Source organism: Perognathus longimembris, chromosome 3 (genome assembly GCF_023159225.1).
Source record: "Perognathus longimembris pacificus isolate PPM17 chromosome 3, ASM2315922v1, whole genome shotgun sequence".
NCBI lineage: Eukaryota > Metazoa > Chordata > Mammalia > Rodentia > Heteromyidae > Perognathus > Perognathus longimembris.
Genome location: NC_063163.1, coordinates 49,184,052 through 49,208,713, shown reverse-complemented (window position 1 = coordinate 49,208,713; position 24,662 = coordinate 49,184,052). Strand labels below are relative to the sequence as shown.

The 24,662-nt window shown below is 35.6% G+C and overlaps 1 protein-coding gene across 1 annotated transcript in view; it reads right to left on the bottom strand.

Annotated features, from left to right (window-relative positions):
• Nucleotides 1-24,662, bottom strand: part of Trpc4 (transient receptor potential cation channel subfamily C member 4) — a 196,125-nt gene that overhangs the window by 2,223 nt on the left and 169,240 nt on the right. Inside the window, exons 6-10 of the mRNA XM_048341466.1 lie at nt 21,574-21,887; nt 15,225-15,420; nt 11,155-11,349; nt 1,028-1,069; nt 819-908 (exon numbers count right to left, since the gene is read on the bottom strand). Coding sequence (XP_048197423.1) covers nt 819-908; nt 1,028-1,069; nt 11,155-11,349; nt 15,225-15,420; nt 21,574-21,887 — 837 coding nt within the window. The remainder of the gene's footprint in view (nt 1-818; nt 909-1,027; nt 1,070-11,154; nt 11,350-15,224; nt 15,421-21,573; nt 21,888-24,662) is intronic.

Here is a 24,662-nt window from a genome sequence, read left to right as displayed (position 1 = left end):
TATTCACATAGAGATATACATCACATATATATGCATGTGCAATACTTACCCACATATTTACATGTATATCTGTAATTATATTGTGTAATATTTATAGGAAAAGAGAGATGAGAGGGAGAATATATTGTACTTATTTCTTCTGAAATAATTTTTTGGGAAAGAAACTCAAGTAGAAAGACTAAGTCCATAGGCTAAATTAAATGCAGAACTTAAATGCCCTGCCACCATACCGTTGCAGAACACCTCCAAAACTTTTCAAATTGTTACACCATGTTGGTTGTTTAAGATGTGTTGGATTTAGCAGTCAGGATGGGACATCAGACAATCAGGCTCACAGAGCAGAGTTTGACTAAGATCAGTCAGACTATAGGACATCAAGCTCTAGGATTTTCTCTGCCTCCAAGTGAAGTCTCCTTGGTACATTTTGGTTAAGTATGTTTCAAAACAGTTTATTCTGAGAAGAAATTTCCACACTCAAAAAAATCATTCAAAAGAACATTAATTTAAAGAAGAGCCCAGTGTCAGTGGCTCACACTTATAATCCTATCCACTCATGAAGCTGAGATCTGAGGGTCACAATTCAAAGCCCAGGAAAAGGCTCACAAGCCACTCATCCACCAGAAAAGGTGGAGGTATGGATGGAGAGGTCGAGTGCCAGCCTTGAGGAAGAAAAGCTAAGGGAGTATGTCCAGGCCCTGAGTTCATAAAAGAAGGCACAGAGGCCAGCTTGTTCACATGGCTGAGTTTTCAGTTCTGCTTCTCAGTATGCTGTGGCTGGCTTCTTATTCTCTCACTAAGATGAAGACCAAAGGGGTTACCTTAAAGTTCTCTTCTGTCAGCCCTTCTTCCGTTTTAGCATCTCTAATCATGGCTGCCACGTATCTCTTCACCAGGTTCCTCATAACTTCCTGAGGCATTTTAAAACAAAAGTATTTTCTATTCAGTGCATAAATAAGATTTCTATGGTGAGTCAGCTCTGCCTTCTATTTTAATGCAAATTGCAAGATCCAATACAAGGATAACTTACTTGATATTGGTGATGTCTTCTCAAATTATCAGCAGCTCGTCTCTGAAAAAAAAAGACATTTCCTTATTCAGTTATTAAATTGTCTATAAGCATTGCAGAAAATAATGTTTTCATTCTCCTTTATTCTCTAGGTTGAGGGTTTTAGTAGACAATGGGCTGTGGCTTGAACAAAGTTTCACATGAATCAGAAGAAAAAGCAAATAAGAAATAATAAAGTGTAATATATAACCTGTTGGACATTTGGCCTGTAAAATGTAACAGTGGAAGAAATAGGATTCTAATAATACATGATGAATACAATGGATTAGTTAGTCATCTTTGATGTTCACCTCAAATCACTGGAAATGATGTTAGCATAGAGATAGTCTATCACAAATTAACAAGCTTAACATTTCTAGCCAAAGCAAGATTAAGGCATTATTCATGACAAGTAACACATAAGCAGCAATCTTAAAAGTAATGAACTCCCAACAATAATTTCACTCAAATATTCATTGAGAGGAGCGTTTTTTTTTTTTACTGAGCTGACTATATTTCATAGAATAAATGAGGTAATTTTTTAGAAATAGTGTTAACAATGTCTGAGTATTTAAAAAATAAATGTGAGTCAGTGCAATTATGTTGAAGAGAACAAAATATTTTGGGGGAAGAAATGGGCTAGCACAGAATGTTAATTTTGGAGTAACTAATGGAGAGGGAGGATGTTGAGTGACTGAAAAAGATACCATTATAAATAGAGTTAAATAACACATGACCCTAAATTTTATATTTTCAACTTTCATAATTTTTCTAAAAATATTAGAAAAATCTATTTATCATAATTACATTATAAGTGCTTTAAATAAAGAGTAGCACTTATTTTTAAGGAAGAATATTGGTCAACACAATCAAAAATAAAAGTATGTCTACAATAAAGAAATTAATTTGGTAACCAAGAAGGATAGCAAATGTAATATACCTTGGCTTTAAAAAGTTTTGAGTCTTGTTTCTTACTAAATACTTAATCATAGATTGATAAAATAGAATTTTGAAAAGAGTTTCATCTGTATTCTGAAATGACATTTTCAACAAAGTGAACTTTTTCTCTCTAAAGACATGGGAGAAAAATGCTGCTTTTATAGGCATTAAGAAGGGATGTGGTTTCATGATTAATAGTGAACTGTAGGTACAGATGGTAAATTCTCAGTTTTTTAGTGGTATTATTTTCAGAAACAATATTCATCTTTGTAAGAAAAATTTCAACATGATTTATTGTAAAAATGAAGAAATCTCAACCTTTATACAAAATTAGAATCTTGTGAAAAGATTACACAGTATGAGAACTTTTTGACTGGGCCACCAGATGGGGATACTGACTCTTGTTTGAGACAGAACTCAAGACCAAGCACTTGTAGGAAGAAACTGGCTCTCTCTGCAGTTACTTAAAGTGAACAATAAAACCAAAGTAAGTTGTACACTAACTTCTTCTAACACTCACTCAAAACAGGACGGAAAAGTAAAAGATAAAAAAATTACACTTGGACATGATAAATTGGACAGGACTTTAAACATTCACATAGTGAGACCAAAGGAGGATATTCTTAGGGGAGGATCACAAAGCCTCAATTGTTATGTGCATACTGTATATCATATAAAATGATGTTTTACAAAATAAGCTCTAAGAAAGGGAAACAAGAAGTTTTCTGTTATTTTGATTCTTGTTTTTCTCCTTTGTCACTGTTTTTGATTTCTGTGCTTTTGTCTTGTATGTAAGACTACCTATTTGGGGACTAAGGAGAAAAAAGAAATGGTGGGACAAAGGGTGAACAAATGCAGCAGTGATACTCCTAGACACCATGTTGAAAATGAACTTTACAACTTGTTGGAACAGGGGTTGGAAGGGAAAAATCTGGGAGAAAATGAGAGAAGAGGAGTCAACTGTTCAAAAAGAAATGTGCTCATTACTTGGCTTATGTAACTGTAACCCCTCTGTACATCACCTTTACAATAAAAATAAATAAATTTAAGAAAAACAGAAAAAATACTATATTGAGGATATGGGCTTCCATGATTTAAGTAAAGGAAATAATCAGTGACAGTGTTTGTACCAGATATGGATTTTCATTGCACCCAAGGAAACCAAGTCTACAGACAGCAACAAATGCTCACAGGAATGTGGGAAAAAGGAACCCTATTACACTGTTGGTGGGAATGTAAAGTAGTGCAACCAATGTGGAAAGCAGGTTTTTATTCAGTGACACCACAGATAGGCATTTATAAAAAGATTACATATCAAGGTTCAATAAAGACACTTGCACACCCGTACATAGCCAAGCTATGAAAACAGCTAAGATGCTCTGCAATCAACTAATTGATCATGAAAATGTGAGATGTTGCTCTCTCTCTATGTTTTTTCACATATCTCCTATCAATATCTATCTCATATATATGCATACATATTTACCTCATATATATGTATACATTCCTTCATACATGGGAAGATTATTTATCCTTCAGGAAAATGTCGTTTACAGGGAAATGTATGGACTTGAAAATAATTACATTAAGCAAAGTAAGTCAGTAAAGTTAAGTCAGGCTCAGAAAGATAAAGTGTGCATGTCTCCTCTTATATGCATAAGTTATATCTAAATTATAAACACATATAAAACATATTCAGAACCATATAAACACACACACACACACACACACACACACACACACACACACACACACACACACACTGACCAAAACATAATAGATACAGGATGATTCCAGTAGAGTAACCTCTTTGAATCACTTGCTTGCAACTTAACAAATGAACATCAGAAAAATGAAACATATCTTGTTGGGGGTCTGTCTGCTGGAGAGATGAATGATGGGAGAATATAGCCATAATATCCACTGTGCATATATGAAGATAGAAACATAACGTGGAAGGTCAGGGTAGGATTGAGATGGATGGAAGGGAGAATGATGAAAGGGATGACATTGATCAAAATGCATTTTAGCTATATTTTTGACACATGGAATCAAAACCTCTTTGTATATCTGTTTAAAGATAATTCAACATTAAGAAAACACAGGGCTTTGACAGGGGCATTGGGAGATTGGGATGTGCTGGGGTTACCAGGTGAGAGACCACGTTATGGAGACTTCCATACAGTTGCAATGTTCTCTGCTGTTAGGAATCCATGGGTTAGATGGCCTTGGGAAGTTAGTGTGGGCTCTCATGTGAAACCTTAGCTGACACCATGAATTCAGTGGTTACAAGGCACTTGGAGTGTTTGCTGGTCATGAGACCCATATGATGAAAGCTTATCTAATCATACAGGAGCAACATGAGTTAGGAACTATAGGTCAGGAGCTTTCCAGCTCTTAGCAGTGGCCATTAACTCATCACATTCTCTGGCCTGTGACTGTATCTCTAGTCTTTGTGTTCATTCTCATGTGGTACTGTTCCATGTCTCCATTTCTTTCACAAGACCATCTTCTTACATGGAGCTGGTTATAGTATGACTTGTTTAGCCAAACTAATTATGTCTTCAATGATCAGTTTCCATAAAAGAACATAGATTGAGATATTTAAGATGAGGAATTCTATTTATTGGGGGGCAGGAAGGATACAATTTAGCCCATACCCTTTTCAATAAGCATAGCGATTTTTGCCTGGTAATAATATCCTCAAATACTATATACTAGAACAATTATCAGTGATACTTGAGATACTTGTAACCATTTTGATGGGTAAAAATCAGCTGACTTTCCAAGAATTTTATTATGTAAGGGAAGACAGCATAATTATCACTGGAAACACCAAGAACCAAGAGGGTTAATCTCTTGTATTCATAAAAATAATACCATAAGAGGTATTTCATTGCCTAAGTGGGTAAAGGGTAATTGATTTTCTTCCAAGAAATTGCAAGGCTGAGAGTTTAATTTGGTTTATAGTTCAAGAAAAATTAGAATATTTGTTATTTGTGTGTGTAAGACAGGAAAAGTGGACCATAAGATCTATCAAGGATTTTTTTTTCTTTCCTTTCTTGCTGGAATAAACATTTCTTTCTCTTTTTTTTTCTTTGTGTTTCTCATTTTTATTTGATAGAAAAAGTTTCTCTTGTACAGATTTAAAAAAAATAAAATGCCTTTAAGAAACACAAAGAAATTTTGGGAGGGGAGGGTCTGCAACTTCATGTGGGCCAATAGGTAGGTGTTCACTAACTTCTACTCTTGCCCCTCCCAAGAATACCAACCAATCTCCCGTAACCCAGACATCAATCACCCCCTTAATAACTAGGCTAAGGAAGTACATTAAACATTCTATTTTCTTTAATAGTGTATATCGGAATAACATCTGGGAGGAAGTGCACATCAAATTGTCCCTTTCCTTTATGTATTACATGAGAAGGCTCAACACTGTGTGGGGAATGTCCCTGGGTAGGCTGGCTCTGAAGAGTTGAGGGCAGGCATGCCTGTGTGCCACATTAGCATAAACCAGAGCTTTCAGGTTCTTCCTTATTTGTTAGGGCAAGAGAGTGGCATTTTGATCAGGAAACTAATAGTAAAGGAATAGAAACTTCCCTAGCTACAGAGAAACTTGGTTTCAATAGACATGTCAAGTTGTTTTAGAGCATTTGAAGGTAGGGGAGAGGACTCCAGGGAATCGGCGGTGACATTTTTTGGCTTTTTAGCTCCAATGCTTCCCAGTTCCACTGTGTGAAGTGTCAGGCTCTCTGTACACAGTGGATTCCCTGCAGTCAAATTTCAGTGTCGTTTTCTCTCATTTCCATTCTGATTTTTATTTTTTATTTTTGGTCTGTGTCAGATTTTTCAGCCCATGAATTATGCCTTTTAGTTTTTGCATTGCTCAGTGAATGCCTGAAAGGATGTAGCCTGCTGTGCTCTCTACTAAAATCGAGAGACACAGGGTAAAAAAAAAACACACAAAAAAACAACAACAACTACAAAAGCAATACTTGCAAACCTGTTTGGTGTAAATGAACTGAACAATTCATGGGGGGGGAAGGGAAAGGGGGAGGGGGAGGGGGAATGAGGAACGAGGTAACAAACAGTACAAGAAATGTATCCAATGACTAACATATGAAACTGTAACCTCTCTGTACATCAGTTTGATAATAAAAATAATAAAAAAAGAAAATGTCAAAAGGCACAGGGTCATTTCAGGATGGGATCCCTTTGCTAAAGATTGCAGCTTAACTCAGTTTTAAATGGATAGACAATATTATTCTCCGTGGACACACTTTCTCCATTAACATAGCATGCATCTACATAATCAGCACATAAAAACAAGTGATGCAAAATGCCTGGATATCATATTGTCACATGAAATATTCAGGACCTTACTCCTAAAATATCAAGAATATAAAAGAATAGCAAGTTCTATAGCTATCTGTCTGTCTGTCTATGTCTATCTCTATTCTACCTATCATCTATCTATCAGTGATAAAGCTAGCTAGCTATGGATCAATCGATGATCAATCACCTCTATCTATCATCTCCATCTCATTTCTATCTTTAGTTCTCTATCATGTCTATCTCTATCTTATATCTATATTTCCATATCATCTCTCATTCTGTGTCTCTCTTTTTCTCTCTTTATATATAGTCAAATTATCACTAAAATAAAGTATGAAGCATGTGGTTACCATTTCAACTTTTCCGATGATAGGTACTAGAAGTGTGTTCACTATTTCCTGACTTAGGTGTTTTCCTGAGGTGCCTCATTAAGCATGTTTTTTTATTTTATTATTGTAATCTTCCAGGCTATCTCTCAATTATTGATTTGCTTCCTGTCATAAATATTTTGCTCAAAGAAAGCACCTCTGCTTCATTTATGCTTTCCTGCATAAAACAGTCAAATGAACCATTAATTAACCTAAAACTCAAAGATCACCTATTCAAGGAAGACAAGTTAAAAAAAAACACCACTTAATGAGTTAGTAATGAGTTTCCAGATAGTGACCCCTGCGGCTACCCCAGTAGGCTCTGGTTTCAGGATTTTTCCGAGAACATGCATAGAATCACTGGCAGTGGGACATTTATGTAGCTGCTGAGTGTTAAGATTTAGTAAGCAGATTAAAGTGGGAAGGATTGAGAGACTGCCTCAAAGAATGTCATAACTTCCAGGAGAACTTCAACAGAGTAGCAGGAATATAACCAAGTTGGTGTGAGAGCACAGTGCCAGCCAGTCTGTTACCCCAGGGCTCTGCAATTCAGGGTTCTAAAAGGCAGCTTGACATGGGGACAAGACCAGCAAAGGCTGCTGAAAACCATCAAAGGACACATATATGACATGGAAGGGTAAGTCAAATAGCTATCAGACTTTTTGATGACACAGATGAGGGTGATAGAGATACACTGGAGTGAGAAAAAGAGAGGCCCAGCTTTGTTCCTAAGGGACTTGGAGAACTCTGTAAGTAAAAAAAGTTCTCTTTTCAAGAAAATGATAGAACTAAATGATAATCGAGGTTCCCTTTGGAATGCAATACTATAGTCTATCAACCTTTGGTTTTTACTCAAGGCTGGGGAACTACCAGTTGAGTTACATCTCCACTTTTCTGGCTTTTTGGTGATTAATCAGAGATGTTTCATAGACTCTTCTGCCTGGACTGGCTTTGAACTGCAATCCTCAGATAACAATCTCCTGGATAGTTAGGATTTCAGGCAGGAGCTACCAGTGCCCAGGTCACCTTTTGATTAACCATGATGTGTCTAGAGCTTTACAGATCTATTTCTATCTAACCACCAAGGAAGCTAATGGTCTTGAAGTGGATTCACAGCAAAATCAATTGCCTTGGGACATTATTTTATTGCTTCAACTCCTCTTTAAATATTTCCACTATATTAATTTACTTTTCATTTATCTAATCTTTTTACAAGCAAGAGCTTTTTCACAAATAATATCTCTTATTTACCTAAAACAAATGAATGTATAGATCTCAACTATGAGTACATAAATCAAAGTATTATGTCCTCATTTTGGAAATGTAGTCAAGAGAAAAAGAAAATGGAGACATTCTTGAGTTTTATGTGGTCTTCCTCTGGAGGGAAAAAGACAACTGAGGATAGAAAGAAGATGAAGAAAGGAGACATGACTCAGCGTATTTATTTAATTTGGCATGAATTCCAAAAGAATCAAAACATCTGACAAAGGTTAGCAAAACGTACATGGCAAAAGAAGAAAGAAATGCTTTGCAACCAATTATCTCTGAATTTAACTTGTGTTGCATTGGATGGGAGCAGAAGATTCAAATTTAGAAGCAGAGACATCAAAAGAAATCTGTATTTTGAGAACGGTAATAGTAGAAAAGACAACTTTTGGCTTACATCATTTCCTCTTTCTTTCTGAAAAAATAGAAATCTCTCCTTTAGCAGAAACCCTGATCATGTCGGGATCCACAGTCTGAAAAGATGCAGAGTCTCTGAGAAAATTCAAGTACTCTTGATCTTAACTGATCTCAGGAGCTAAGCAGGGTTGTGTCTGGTTAGTACCTGACTGAGAAATAGCCTAACTGAACTTCTAACTTCTCATTTCATCTATGAAATGATGGCAAAATATTTCTAATCACCAATCAACAATGAGAGGGTTAACAATGAAATGGCAGCCCAGAGGAATACCTTTATGTTTTAGAGGAAGGCTGGTTATTATTATTATTTTTTTTTTACCAAGTTTCATGGTAAATTAAGACCCAAGATTCTCTCTATTGTTAACAACAATTAAAATATAAAAAATAACATTCTCTGACAAGTTGGCTTTTCTTTCTTAAAATAAAAGTACCCCAGTAAAAGACCTACAAAAAAGCTATTAAGATAATGTCACAGATATTTTTCAGTGATTTATTTAAAATTTACTATGCACTGAAGAATAGTATAATGGATGCTTGTATTTTCATTTGGAAGGGAGTGAGCAGGAGCTTGGCTTCCCTAAAACCTTCTTGGGCTCATTTAAGAATAAGATCCATTGTTTCCTATATTGTTTTTGAAGTATTTAGCATGTGGCTATATTAAAGTGTTAAATATATGACAGAGTATCTGATAATACTATTTCTTATGTCTGTATGCCTCACATTATGATCGATGCCCTCAGGATGGAAACCATGCCTTTGCACCTCCTTCAATTCCCAAATTCCATCTCAGTTACTGGCATTTAAAATTTGTGTGGTAATCACCTATTAAGATTAGGCTAGTCAATGCATTTATTTACTCTATAAAGACTTTTTAAAATAGTTAAATGGAACAACTTTAACTGACAAATCAAACATCTACAAGTTAAATAATTTCATTCCTTTCCAAGTCCAGCAGTAAAGACCATAAATTAGTATGTGACTTGCATGATAAGACAATATTGGAATACAATTTTGATTCTGAAGCTCAGATATGTTTCCAAACTGCTCTCTCTCAAGCCCAGGGACAGTAACTCATAAAAAAGAATAGAATTGCTTCTCTTGAGCACCTCACAATTTTCAGTCCTTGCTTATCTGTTATTTTTTCTTTAGAATTGTAATTTGACTGACAGGAAAACATTTGCTATGTTGTAGTAGGACAGTTGGAGTCTATTACAATGCCTACACACACAGTGAATTCAAAAGCTGAAAAGGATCATTTAGAGGATGATGAATAGTCATCAATTATGTTAAATAAAATTAAAATCAAGTTACCTTTTTGATATTTATCAGATATCAGATTATTAGATATGACGTGGCAATTTTAAGAGTAAAACCTTTTAAATTACTTCCAAAGCAATTTCTCAGAAAAAATCAAAGTGACTAATGAATGTCCATGTATTAGTTCCCAAAACACGATTACAAGATTATGAACTCCTTTGTACAACTATTTAAAGATAAACCAACAATAAAACAAAACCCATAAAAAAGAACATAGAAAATTAGGAAACCAAGTGAGAAAAGAACACATAGTAATTTGGCCCACATCAGTGGTTTGGCAGAAACAAACATTTAACTATATATTTTCTTGAGCAATTGCTTGAACTCTTGGTTTGCAATATGAAAAGTTTTCAAAGTCTTTCCATTTCCTCACAAATAGTACAATATATTCTTTGGAGTGAAGGAGTAAAATTCCATTGTTTACATATACCACGTTCATCCATTGAGGGGCATCTGGGCTGATTCCACATCCTGACTATAGTGAACAGTGCTAGTACAGCTTTGAACACATAGTGTGGCTATGCTGGTGGCACTATTGCATGGCAGATAGAACTTATTTATCAATCTATAAGTAAACATGTTGGGTGGTATGTAAGTGGTTACAAGTTAATTAACTGAAGTACAATAGATGCTGTGAAGAGTCAAATAGTATATTATATTTAAAGAAAGACTAGGTCAATGCCCAACAAAAGCAAAATGAGGAAATGGGTACACCCAAGAGGCATGCAAATAAAGGGAGGAAAATGCAGTTAAGAATCCATTATATACACCAAAATATTAAGATGTAAGGGAAGAGTGGGTAGAAGAGGGATGAGAATGTTGCAGGGGGTGACACTGATCAAGATGCACTGTATACATAAACTGCTTTGTTAAATGGCATCCTTTTCATACACCTACTTAAAGGTAATTTAAATTTTTTTTAAAAAAGTTATCCAAAGAAAATATTATCTTCCAGGAGGATATTAAAAGCATGTCTCAGAGCACTTTTGATATAAGGCATAGTAAATGTAACATATTTTACATTGGACATATTCTGAAATCACAGCTGACAGTTGACATACTATTTTGAACTTATCATACTTGTCAGGTATAACATACTCTGTGTAGGGACTGAAATAGATGTCCTCCTCTCAAAGAAGAGACATAAATTAGCCATGCCAGGAACAGACATAAGTTAGCCATGCCACAAATACAAGAGTTAGAAATCACAGTATCAAGAAAGAGTGCTAGTTTCCCAGGCCTGTTCCACTAGCTCCTCTTGAAATAGCTATGATGCCCTTCTTACAGGAAACAGCTTTGAGAACAAGTCCTACCCACTTTGGCAGTGCATGGCAGAGATAACACTGAGTGCTCATGTCATAAAATCAGGTAGAATCAAAAGGCCAAAGACCCAATATCATTCAAGAACACAACCATAGCCAAACATTCAGTTGAAAAGGGACTTATTCAGACACGCTATGTTCTTACCCCTATTGTTCCAAAACTTTCTGGCTTTCTTCTCATCTTTTTCTTGCACAGGTGTGTCCATATCCATTTGACTAGGTACCACAGGGACTTAGGGCTTGGAATGACATTAAAGGGAGTAGGCAGAGTACCTCCTTCTTCAAAGTAGCTCATCCACAGCTTTGTTCGTGCAAATTTCCACTCTATATCTGCATGATCCTGAGCAGAAATAACATGACAACAACTGACAGGTGTCTTCATTACCCAGGTGAGGAAAAACTTCAGAGAGAGCCTGAACTTGACTGTGAGTGGTTTTTGGAATATTAATTAAACTGCTTAAAATTAAATTGCTTATAAAATACCCACTGATAACAACTAGGGTAAGTCATCTAAATATTTCAGATGATGATTTACCCTTACCCTGCTAGGGTTTACCATTCATTGTTCATTTTTCCTTCTTTGCTGACACAGAAATGTCAATGAATCTTGTGTTAAAGAGACTACTGTGGTCAGTTATGATTCAAAGATCAACTTGAATCATTAGCATTGTAAAATCACAGAGCTCCATTTCATTGTTTTCATCAGAAATGGATCTTTTTCCTATTGAAAGCTTCATCTCCTGCTTAGGTGAATGACACTATTAAAGATGCTCATATCTTAGCTTTTGTGCAACTCTTTCTGGGTATGTTCCTTGGTGAATCATTCTGTTTTTTTTTGATTGGTTGTGGGGCTTGAACTTAGGGCCTGGGCATTGTCCCTGAGCTTTTTTTTTTTTTTTTTTTTTTGCTTAAGGTTAGCAGTCTACCACTTTGAGCCACAGCTCCACTTCTAGTTTTCTGATGGTTGACTTTCCTGCCCAGGCTGGCATTGAATTCTGCTTCTCAGATCTCAGCTTCCCTAGTAGTTAGCACTACGAGTGTGTGCTGGTGAATCATTCTGGGCTACTTTCAAACCAATAGTCAGAATGGCACAGAGCTTCTCTATCATAGCAATGAAGCTTGGTATAATAATCTTGGCCAAATTTGGCCAGAAGGGTGTCTGATTCTCCAAGAGCCAGAGGCTATGCCCCTCATCAGCCTGATTTATTAACCTACTGGGGAAACTTTAGTTCATTTGTGGCAATGAGATAGAGGGCAGGAAGTCTCTTCTTAAATTGGCTATGAATCTTTTTTAAACACAAAATCTGGGAAGAAATCAGTGGTAGAAACTGACATTTAGACATTTTAAGAAGTCAGAATAGCTCATTGTAACCAATTAATAGTATAAATGGGAATTCAGCTTTTAGACTATGCTAATATTACCAAACAGCTGTACATTAATGAGTACATGTGGTGTATCTGTAGAGTATGCATAGATACAGGTGTATATGTGTAATCTACTACACAAAACAAGGGTTTTGTTTTAGGCACTGGACAGTTGTGCTGTGTGAAGAGTCAAGGAACTATGTGATTGTGTAGATCAACTGTTGGTAGACAGAAATACAGCAGCTGCAACTTCCTTCACATTTCCCTTTCCCCTCTGTGTTATATTCACCTTCCTCTGTCCTCCTTTCTTTCTAAACACACTTAAAATACTATGCCTTACTATGCAACTTGAGAAGCACAGAAAACTATGCTACCCACGAGTAGTAAGAGAACTATATTTTGTTTGCTGTAGACATGAAAAAGGGACTCAATAGAACTGACCCAAAGAGTACAAAGTCAGACACTTAGATAACTTGTTGGCTATTGGATTTCCAGGAAGTCTTCAATGGTTCCTCTAAACTCTGTGTGTTCTTTTACTGGTACCCCTAAATAAACCCTTTCTCTGTGCTTGGGATTCTGTGAGGGGCCAGAGCAGAGACTACAGTGCTTAGAAAATTGAGCTGAAAAGCCCTAAGTGGTGACCAAACCCATTTAGTCCTGTGCTCTATAGAACACCCATTCAACACTTAATCTACTGATACATCCATCATCTTCAACATCTCATTTCATCCTGAGGCGAGATCCTCTCTTCTGTACTTTTATAACCTCTTTCTCTTGTGAATATAGAAACTATTTGTTGATTTTTTTTCTGCCACTTTCATACTACATGAAAGCTCTTTCAATGCCAAAAAAAAAACCCAAGTTGTATCTGAACACATTGTAGGGACAAAATAAATATTTAGTCCATTGAAAATGTGTGAATGAGAAGAAGGCTTGAATTATGGCTTGCATGATTTCTTCTGTCCTACAATTGCTAAGTTTCCTTTTTTAATGATTTATTCCATGGTCTGAGTGTAGCATGCAGGACAACAAGGGAAAACCCAGACAATAGGTTCTACTATAGTTTGGATAGAGCTAAATGGACTGTGCCCCAATGAGGAGTCATGCATGGGAGGCTAAGGCGTTCCTTCTATCTCAGATTCTTCATGTCTAACTTAGTTTACAGCATGTGTGCCAAAAAACAAAAAAGAGGAGCAATGGAGATGATTTTTACCTTTGGGATAAAGTTATTTCAAAAAAAAGGTGGAACATTGAAGCAACAAGTAAACATCTCACTCTTCTTTCTCAAATAAGATCTCTTCTTTAAATAGGATGTTTACATTTTTATAAAATCTAAACAAGTGGTAGCTTCTCTGTAACTAACTTGGTAAAGGCTTTATAAGTTTGTGTTGTTCTCAGTCTGGAAAGTAGAAATCTACTTTTGTAAATCAATTGACTAGAGGGACACAGCACTTGTGAAACAAATATAGAGAAGCTTTGTATAAAATGTTCAGGTTGCAAAATGCTTAAATGGAGTGCTCTCTCCCTCTTTAGCTACAAATTCAGATACTCGCTGAATATTCAGTGAATTCATCCTAAATTCTAGAACTTCAGCACAGCCATAGAAATTGTCATGCAGTGTAAATGCTTTAGTCTGAGAGACACTAAATATAAATAATACATTCCAATGTTTTATGACAGGTGTCTTATAAAAAAAATTTCTTCCATAAACAGAGTTTAAGTAAAACTCCAAGTGCTACTTGAGAAAAGAGATTGACAGAGATTTAACCAATGAAACACTGTAATTATGGTTAAATACAGAAAAATGGACAACATATAATTCTGTCTATAACGTGCTTCTTGTCTAACATATAAATAGGAAGCTTGGGAAATATGTATTTAGTAGTGTTAATAAGTTTTATGCATAAATTTAATTCACATTAGTTTTAAACTTTTTGTTAGTTGTTCTGTGGTTTTTGTTAGGACATTGTATTTCTTAGACTGGTGCTCTACCACTTGAGTATAGCTCTACCCCAGTCCTTTTTGCTTGCGTCATTTTTCATATCACATTTTGAATTTGTTTGCCTGGGGCCACCTTCTTGTGTATATTTTTCCTGTAGCTGAGATTACAGATGTGATTGATCATGCCTACTTTGTATTGTTGAGATGGGGTTTTGCTAACATTTTGCACAGGCTAGCCTTAAACAACAGCCTTTCCAATCCCTACCTCCTGAATGCCTGAGACTTCAGGCATGTGCCACCATTTCTGGTCCATAAATTTTTACATTTTTACTATAATGATTGGCTATAGACATTGATAACCAGCATGTGAACTCAATTTGTCTTGTTCATTGCAGTACTTCTACTTTCGTGCTTTACATTCCAGAGTTTCAAGTAAAAATATTGTAGTATTTTATCCTAGAGACTTCAAAATCACTGCTCCATTTCCTTTTCTAAGCTTTAAGAAAGTGAAAGTCCTGTAGCTCTTTCTCTTGCCAGATTTTTCTCAGAACTTCTTTGCAGACATCGCAGGAGTTCCCTGATGTCAAGATGAAAGGTCAAAGGCATGGAGACATAACACACTGGGCCTTGCATAGAGAAGTGCTGAACATAAATTGTACCTAGCTTATTCTCGCTATGACCAATGACCCACTGGAAAGATATTTCTTTTCTCATCATATGTAGTTGGAAAAAACTAGATGAATACAGTCACCTATGGTATAATACTGCGTGGGAGCATCATATAATTACTTAGAGTATAATTCTGATAGGTGTCATCAAGGTTCTATTATAGATTTTATTTCTGGTAATAAAATATTGCTAGCCATAATACATTCTAAAAGAAGTATTGAATTTAAAAAGTCAACTTACAGCAATTAGTTGATAAGAATTATTCATCATCGCTATTAACATGTTGAGTAGGACAACCAGAGAGATGACATTGTATGTCCCAAACATGGTGGCACCTACAAACTCAGTGAATTCATGCTGTGCTTTGACATTGGTCACGTATAAATTGATGAGACCAAATACTGACCAAAATAGGGATTGAAGTGTTTCAAACAACCTGGAATAAAGAAAAAATGGCAGCAATAGTTATATTAAACAATAATTTGATGAAGTATAATAATAGATTACAGTATCATATATATGTTTGTATGTATATATAATTTGTATATATATCAACAAAACAATATTTTAGTATCAAAGTAAACCTAAAACACAATTAAATGAAATAATTCAAAGCAAACCAGAAAGAAAGGCATAATTAACTTTCCTAGATGAAATTCATTTTCCCCAGAGTATTCATGCTACATATAATTAGCGTGAATGGGCAGAAAAAGTACTCAGTACCTATTTTTGCATGGTCAATTGGTTAAGACTGATTTTTGTTTTTCTCAAGTGATTGGGGAAAATAAAAGAAGAAGAATGTTTTGAAACCTGGATATTATATAATATTCACATTTTAACAGCCACAGATAAAATGTCATAAATCATAATCACTAGCCATTGTGTTTTTTCCATTATGTATTAATAATAAAATTTCATATAGGATTATGGTTTATTTTGTGCTTGCTACAATCACAGAAGTAAATAGTTGTATCAAAGAAATGTATGATTCTCAATGCAAGGAGTATTTACTTCTTGTTTCTTGTCAAAGAAGATTTGTTGATCCTTGTTCTAAGCTTTTGAGGAAAGGTAAATAAATGATATACTCTAAAGCTGAGGCTTTGGAAAATGTCACCTCTTTTGCTTGCTTCTGCTTTTGGTGGTAGGATTCAAAATGAAATTGTCATTGTAAATGGCTATGTTTACAATTAAAATGGAACATAGTACTTCCTATAAGACAGAAAAACAATCTCAGAATGCTTGGATAATAAAATTTGACTTTCTTTGAATCTCAAGAAACATTTTGCTCATTTCAGCTAGTGAATGGACTGGTGACTTTATTGAAAGTCATACTATCAAACGTAGAATCATCAGAAGAGCATTTACTACATCCATGTGGAGAATTGTTTGTTTCAAGGAGACTGAAATAGTACTTGAACATTATGTACTAGAAAAATGGCAGTTTTAATGTTTTGTGAAAAAGATTAATATAATATTTATATTTAAAAATGCAAAGACCTTCTTATAGTTGGCATGGTAAGGAGATGGGATTTCAACCTTAGGGAGATTAGCAGTAGATTGGAGTCAAATTGTAAAACCCAATGAATCACATTTCCTAGTGGCTCCAGCACATGGCTTAATTCCATGTATTCCCTTACATGGAGTGGAAATCCTTACATAGTTCGTGGACCTACTCATCTCTGCCACATGGACAACTTCAGCCATGGGAAAGTGAATCAAGAAAGTAAAATAAAGGACAGTTGCCTGTGATTGAACTAAAATAAAAATGATAAGATTACCTCTCCACAAGGGTTAACTTGGAAATATCAAGATAATGAAGAAGTGGCTGAGACAAAGTGGCTCAGAGGACAAGGTTGATGATGTAGAGTCAGCACCATTGGAATTAAGATATGACAAAGGTTTGCAAAACACGCATGCATTGTTACAGGGCCTTGAACTCAGGGCCTGAGCACTGCCCCTTAGCTTTTTGTTGCTCAAGACTTTACCACTTGAATCCCAGCTCTACTCTGCTTTTTGGGGGTTCCTTGGGCAAAGAGTCTCATGGACTTTCTGCACAGGCTGGTTTTGAACTGGGTCCTTAGACTTCAGCTTCTTGAATATCTAGGATTACAAGGCATGCACCACAGGTGCCCAGCATTATTTCATATTTTAAATTGAATAATTGATTCTAGGAGATAAAGTTTAATTTCTATTTTTTGAGCCATTCAGTGATATAAAAATTATGATAAAATAATAAAGGTGCTGCTCTTATCAAGTTCAGTCAGAATAAATGATGCTTGAACCTAAATGTCAAATTTTAATAATCTCAAAGAAAGCCAAATCTCGTTCATTGACTCCCAAATCCACTAAAACAGATTCTTGGAAAATTTCTCAGGAGAATATAAATTTGACTCCACATAATGAGTTCTATATTTTTCAGTAACTTGCGGGCATTCTTTGGATTCGATGCAAAATAGTTTTTGTCTGTTCTTTCTAAATAGTGTGTATTACTGTAAACACCCACATATAATTTGACTCTCTTTTTTCCTTAGAGGAATAGAGTTTAGAAACAGTTACAAGTTAAATAGCACACATTGTATAATAAATTCCATAAAATATTAACAAATAAATTCCATATAGTGGCTTTTTCAGTTGTTCTAAACAATGATACAGAAAAAAAGGTTGTTATAGTTGAAGAATACTTATTTGTGCCTGTCTAATTTTTTTTAACCAATAAATCCTCTAGCAAATATTTATAAATATTTTCAAATGTTGAATTAAAAATTTCAAAAATCAAAGGACATTTGGTTATTGAATGTAGATTTTTATTCTTTCTCTTATTTTCCTTCTTTCAGTGGAATGAGGTAGTGATGAAATGCATAGTGTATTTTCAACAAACCAAAATATTTTCGTAGATAAATTAATACCCTGGTATTGATATCTCTAAATGAATTACTCTCTAATTAGATGGGTATTTTTAAAGAAAAAAAATCAACCTACTTTAATATTTCAAAGCTATTGCTACCCTCAAATATAATGAGATTATAAACATAAGAATCTTTAATAGCATCACAACTTTGAATGCCTATGTGACTACTATTTCCCTCCTTTTGTGGAAATTTCCCAAGATAATGCTACACCTTAATTAAGTGGAAATTGGCACAAAATCTAGGTTGCAGCCAAAAATAAAGACTGTTGAGGCTCAATTTCCTTAAAGATGACAGTCCTTTGAAGATATTTCCCAACTGTTACCTTTAAAAAATTAGCTTCATCACTTTAAAAATACTTAACTAGAGAAATAGAACAAGTGAAAAAGGAATATTTTCCATAATTGACAATTTCCTTTGCTTTGTGAGACTGAAATTATGAGCAAGCATAAACTGATACAAAGCCTATCTTGTATTTTACAACCCTCAAAGTGTAATACTAAAATAAACAAAACATGACTCTAATTAGCCAGTCCCAAACATTAAGAATTTACCTCCAATAAACATAAAAGGGTTTTGCTTAATCCTGGAACAATATTTGTCATACACCTTCACTTATGTAGTGTTTTAGAGTTCCTTACTAGGAACTGTACAGTTTAATAATCACAGCAAATAAATACTTGGTGATTTTTGAGAGGTATGAAGTTCATCCAATGTCAACTAGAACACATTATGGAACCATGAACACAGCGTAAGGAAGTGTCCATTGACTGGTGGGAGAGAAACCTAGAAGAAAGGAGACACTGACCATAGTCTAGGCTAGTACAGATTTTATAGCCACACAGATCATGAAAGGTGACAAAGGTATATTTAAAGAAGGTTTTGGAGCAAAGAATACAAATCCAGCCAAATGGAAGGGAAAAAACATGGGCATTTCTAGGACGAAAGAAGAAAATGGCATCCTGGGATATATATGTGTGTGTGTGTGTGTGTGTGTGTGTGTGTGTGTGTGTGTGTGTGTGTGCAACTTGCTAATGTCCAACAGTGAAACATCATCTGGGAATTGAGAAAAATGAAACTAGAAAAAAGGAGAAACAACACAGTTTTAGGTGTTGTGTGGAGTGCTTTCTGGAAGATTAAGCATGGAATCTGAAGTGAAAGGCAGCATCTATTTCTGGGGTGGTCTCGACAAGTAATGTTCCTTAGGGTTTTCAGTATGAAGTAAGAAAGGATACAGGAAAGATGGTCTTCCATCAAAGAACCTGGAGGCTAGCCAGCCAGCAGACAATATCCAAGAGAGCTGTTAGATTCCCAGTTCTCATTTAGGAATAGAGAAGTTTGTGGAATCTGACGATGGGAAATCCTTAGTTAATTGCCCTAGGCAAGTTAGCAAGGAAAGTAGCACCAATGAAAGGTGAGTTCAACCATTAACAATATCATTCAAGGTGATAAAGAACAAATGAGGCTACTGTAGGGGGATCCATTACATCCCCTTGGCTTAGGGTCAAAGGAGAGGAGGAAAAGGATGACAGTCTGATTGAGCAATTTGGAATGAAGGAGTGCTACATAAGGACAGAAGGATAATGAATCTTAGAGCAAGGATCAACAGGGGAAACTGGGATGGTTTGGGGCTCTCTTTGATTCATGGTTTATGATCAAATCTATTTTTGAAATGAGTTGAACTAGTTAAAGGCTGAGATTAAAATTTGTTGTGCAAATCCACAGATGTTGGTTAATTAAAATGGAGTTTTAAATATCAGGATCAAGGTAAAACAGATGTGGGTTTAAATCAACAAAAGCAATTTAACTGTAAGTGATTAATCTATCTGAAACCTTGATTTCCTCTCAGTTGAGAAATTATTGAAATACTGTTTCCTCTTATAGTTTAAGTCATTCTTTGATGCCCATGAATAAGACTGGGTTTTTGAAGTCATCTACAAATTAACCATGTATTCAGGTGGGCTTATTGTGTATGGGAAAATCACCTAGCTTCTTAATCTGTTAAATAGCCATTGGTTTAGCCCAGTGGGAAGGAGAAGACAACCAATAGGAGAGGTGCACTCTGACAGCTGTGGTGCTCATGAAGTCAGCAAGCCTGATGCCAGTGGCTCACATCTGTAATCCTAGCTATTCAAGAAGCTGAGAGATCTCAGGATTGAGGTTTGGAGCCAGCCTTGGAAGGAAAGTCTCCAAGATTCTTTTTTTTTTTTTTTTTTTTGACAGTCCTGGGGCTTTGACTCAGGGCCTGAGCACTGTCCCTGGCTTCTTTTTGCTCAAAGCTAACACTCTACCACTTGAGCCACAGTGCCACTTCCATTTTTTTCTGTTTATGTGGTGCTGAGGAATCAAATCCAGGGCTTCATGCCTACAAGGCAAACACTCTACCACTAAGCCATATTCTTAGCCCAAATCTCCAAGATTCTTATCTCCAATTAACTATCAAAAAGGCAGGCTAAAGACTCAAATAGTAGAGTGCCATCCTTTAACTAAAGTTCTACAGCACTCAGGCTCTAATTTCAAGTTCCAGAACTGGTACACACAGGAAAAAAAATTAACAGAATAATTGTATGTATGGCAACCACTCATTCCAGTTTAAGAGCACAGAGAACTTTGCAAGCACAATAATAGCAGTGTTTAGGTTAATCTTGAGTTTTGATTTTGGACTATATAGGCTTACATTTTATTTTATTTTTATTTTGATGATACTGAGTTTGCACTTTGGGTCTGGCAACCCTAGGCAAGCATTCTACCACCGTTTCCATGTCCTCTGACTATTTTTATTTATATTTTTAGATAGGGTGTAATGGTTTGCCTCAGTTGGCCCTGAACCATGTTTATGTCTCCCCTGTAGCTGGTATTATAGGCATGAGTCATTATTCCTGGCCAATAATGTTTAGAAAATGAGAGAGAGGGAGGAGTGGGGAAGGGAAACAAGAGATGTGAAGTATCTGGGAAACACATGAAGAAATATAGAGAAATGAGTAAATATTAGGTTTTCTAAAATGGTTAGTTTTATACATATTCTATCTTTAACTGTATCTGTAAGCTGATAATATTTTATAGGTTTTCTTTTATGTTTCACAATTTAAATCAATATACATAGACCTCATGAGGAAATTTGAAATAAAACATGTTTTACTAAAATTTAAATGTAGCAGATAATGTGTGTGTGTGTGTGTGTGTGTGTGTGTGTGTGTGTAAGAAAGAGGGGAGGGGAAAAGGAAGGGAGATAGAGAGGGACATTACTAGTACTAGGGCTTGAAATCAGGGCCTAATGCTCTGGTTTGGCTTTTTTGTTCAAGACTAGTGTTCTGCCACTTGAGCCGAACCTTCACTTCTGACTTCTTGCTGGTTAACTGAAAATAAGAGTGTGATGGATTACTCTCTTTGTCTGATTTAGAACCACAATACACAAACTTTAGCCTCCTGAGTAGTTATTGTTATAGGTGTGAGCCACTGTCTGCCTGTAGCAGGTAGATTTTTTATATTTATGTCAGGCTGATTCATTTTTATTCAAGGCCATGTTAATTTTGTGTTGTGCTTTACATAATTTTAAATTTCCATTTCCTTTGCACTCATCTGTCTAGGGTTTTTTTTCTTTTCTTTTTTTTTTCACAGTTACCATACATTCATATATCCTTAACTTGGTCCTAGGTTACTATTCAAAATGTCTCCCAACTTACGTGGAGAATGCATTATTCTGTTTTTCACACCGTATGCCTTTGCAGCTTAAACCCTTTGTTTCTTCATAATAAAAGTACAACTGATTCAAGCCATTTGCAAAGGCTAGCAACACCAGGCAGTAGATGAAGAGGAATTTCAAAATATCCAAGAGCATTCTGCCCAGAGATATCTGCAGAGGTCCCAGGTGAGAATTCGCCGTGAACAGTGAAATCAGACGCAGGGAACTGAAGATATTTGCAATAGCAAACAAAGCCTCAGCCACCAGGGTGGGGTGCCACATGTCCCAGGACTCTCGTGGATTAAGAGCACTGTACTGGAGAAAAGACAAACAGAAGGAAAGTAAGACTGACACATGCTTATGACTGTTTCAAGTTCTGAACCGGATATCCTTAATGGTCAACTGCAGCACAATGGGCTTTCTATCTGGAAGCTGATGTTGTTTAAAATGGTGGCAACAAGCACAAAACCACACACAAAAAAAAGCTTATTAATTTTAATAAAAGGCGGGCTTTGAGTTCTATACTTTCATTTGTGATTGTTAATAGGTTTGTTAAATTTGTCTTAGAGAACCAACAGAATTGCCAAAAAAAAAAAAAAACAAACCACAAAAACAAAAACAAAAAACCCAAAAACCAAAGAGGAAAATGTTATGGAGGGAAAGTAGTCTCATTGAGGAGTTAAGTGCATGGCATTAACAAAAGAGAACTAAGGCTTGAAAAAAATCCATAACCTTATTTATGGTTGGCACCTTTGCCAATTCCTTTGTTGCCATGGAAATATTAATGTTCAATGGAGACAGAAACAGGAGAGCATGCTACCTGTAAATATAAACTCACTTGGAAATTCTATTGGTGGTTACTAAAATGATAATATATTATTTCATATCATATTTTCTACATAGTAGATATACAGAAAATTCTGAACTTCACATAAATTCTTAATGAAATAAAATATGTGATGTGAGGAAAAATGTATGTATTGCTTTACTATTTCACAAGTAATTTAGGGTGTGTGTGTGTGTGTGTGTGTGTGTGTGTGTGTGTGTGTGTGTGTGTGTGCCTGTTCTGGGACTTGAACTCGGGGACTGGGCAGTCCCTGAGCTTTTTCCTCAAGGCTAAAGTTCTACCACTTAAACCATAGCTCAACTTCTGATATTTTTTGGTAGTTAGTTGGAGGTAAGAGTCTCATAAACTTTCCTGCATGAACAGGCTTTGAACTGTAGTCCTTAGATTTCAGCCTCCTGAGTAGTCAGGATTATAGGCATGAGCCACTGGTGCTCAATCTGACCAATAATTATTAAAATCAGACAATTAATTGAAATGTTATCTTTGAGTCATCCTGATGTTGAACTATATATACAGTACAATGAGTAACCTTTTTATGAGGATTATTTGTATCCTTCTTAAAATGAGTCAAATATACTCTTCAAATTATTGTAACACACTGGGCACTGGTAGCTCATGCTTATAATTTTAGCTATTCAGAGGTTGTGCTCTGAGAATTGTAGTTCAAAGGCAGCCCAGGTAGGAAGGTCTGTGAGACTCTACTTCTAATTAGGAAGAAAAAAAGCTAGATATAGAGATGAGGCTCAAGTGGCCATTCACTAGCCTGGGATAAAATGCTCAGGAATAGCACCTAGGCCCTGAGTTCAAGTTCCAGGACTGGCACACACACAGACACACACACACACACACACACACACACACACACACACAACGTATTGTAACATAAAATCCTGCAATTAAACCTGCTCAGGAATTGAACAATAAATTAAATTATAGTTCATTAACACAGAAGACTTCTACATGTTTTAATGACTCAATAGAAACTTTTTGACATTAATCAATTAATAGGACCTAATAGATAGCAATTTTTAATCTCCCTGATGAGAAACAATATTTTCAGCTTCTGATATTATTCAACTCTCAGATTTATGCTTGAGTGAGAATGTAGAAGAATCAAGTTTGAAGTATTTTCTGTTTTTAAATCCTGATAAATGTTCCCAAACATTTGTAGGCATAGTGTCAGTTTATATTAGCTAATGGCCAAAAACGCAGGAAAAAACAGGCAAGATATATAACAACAATAATAGTAGGTATTTGGAACTAAACACAGGCTTCATATTTTCTAGCACCCTAACTTGAGCCATGCCCCAGCTTTTCGGCTTTCAGTTTTTCAGATAAAGCCTTATTTTTTGCCTCAGCCAGACTTTGACTAGTATCTTCCTACTGCTTCTTCTCCTTCAGTAGCTGAGATTGTAGCTATTCACCACTGCACCATACCCTAATGAGATGTTTATCATATTCATTAGAACAAGTATCACAGTATGAAACGTTAGAGTACCAAACACCAACTAGATTTTTTACTTATTTCCACTTCATATGCCATCTTTCCACTTAAATATAAGTGCCATCTTTCCATTTAACCAAAAAGATCACATTTCCCTTTTTCTGCTTCTCTTTTGAAACACACACACACACACACACACACACACACACACACACACACTCTTAAGCAGAGAGTCAACTGCCTTTTTGTTGATGGCTAATTCTATTTCTTATTTTTACCTTTCTAAAAGCTTAGGACAGAAACTCACCATGAACAAAGTATAAAATAAAAAGCCTTCTGAAAGATGCAGTAATGTTCTTTGAACTTCTTTTTTTTTCATTTTTTTTCTCAAATTTTTATTATCAAACTGATGTACAGAGAGGTTACAGTATCATACGTTGGGCATTGGATACATTTCTTGTACTGTTTGAACTTCTTTTAATACTTACCAAGATGTGCAATATACAATGTAGCTTGAATAACATTTTTCTCCCATCAAGTATTCATAGGCTAGAGATACAGACATACACAACTCTTAACAACCAAATGCATCAAGATGAGGAAGTGGTTCTATCTGGTGCTTATGAGGCTAGAAGTAGACAGAGTTAATGACCATGTATAAACATACACGTTCTTCAACTCTAAGGGAAGATGTTCTACCATGTTCTAACTTTCCCACTGGCTTGCCACAGTAAGATATTGTTAACTCCATTGTTAACACCATGACTGTGTCCAGCTCTAAATCCAATACAATCTATAC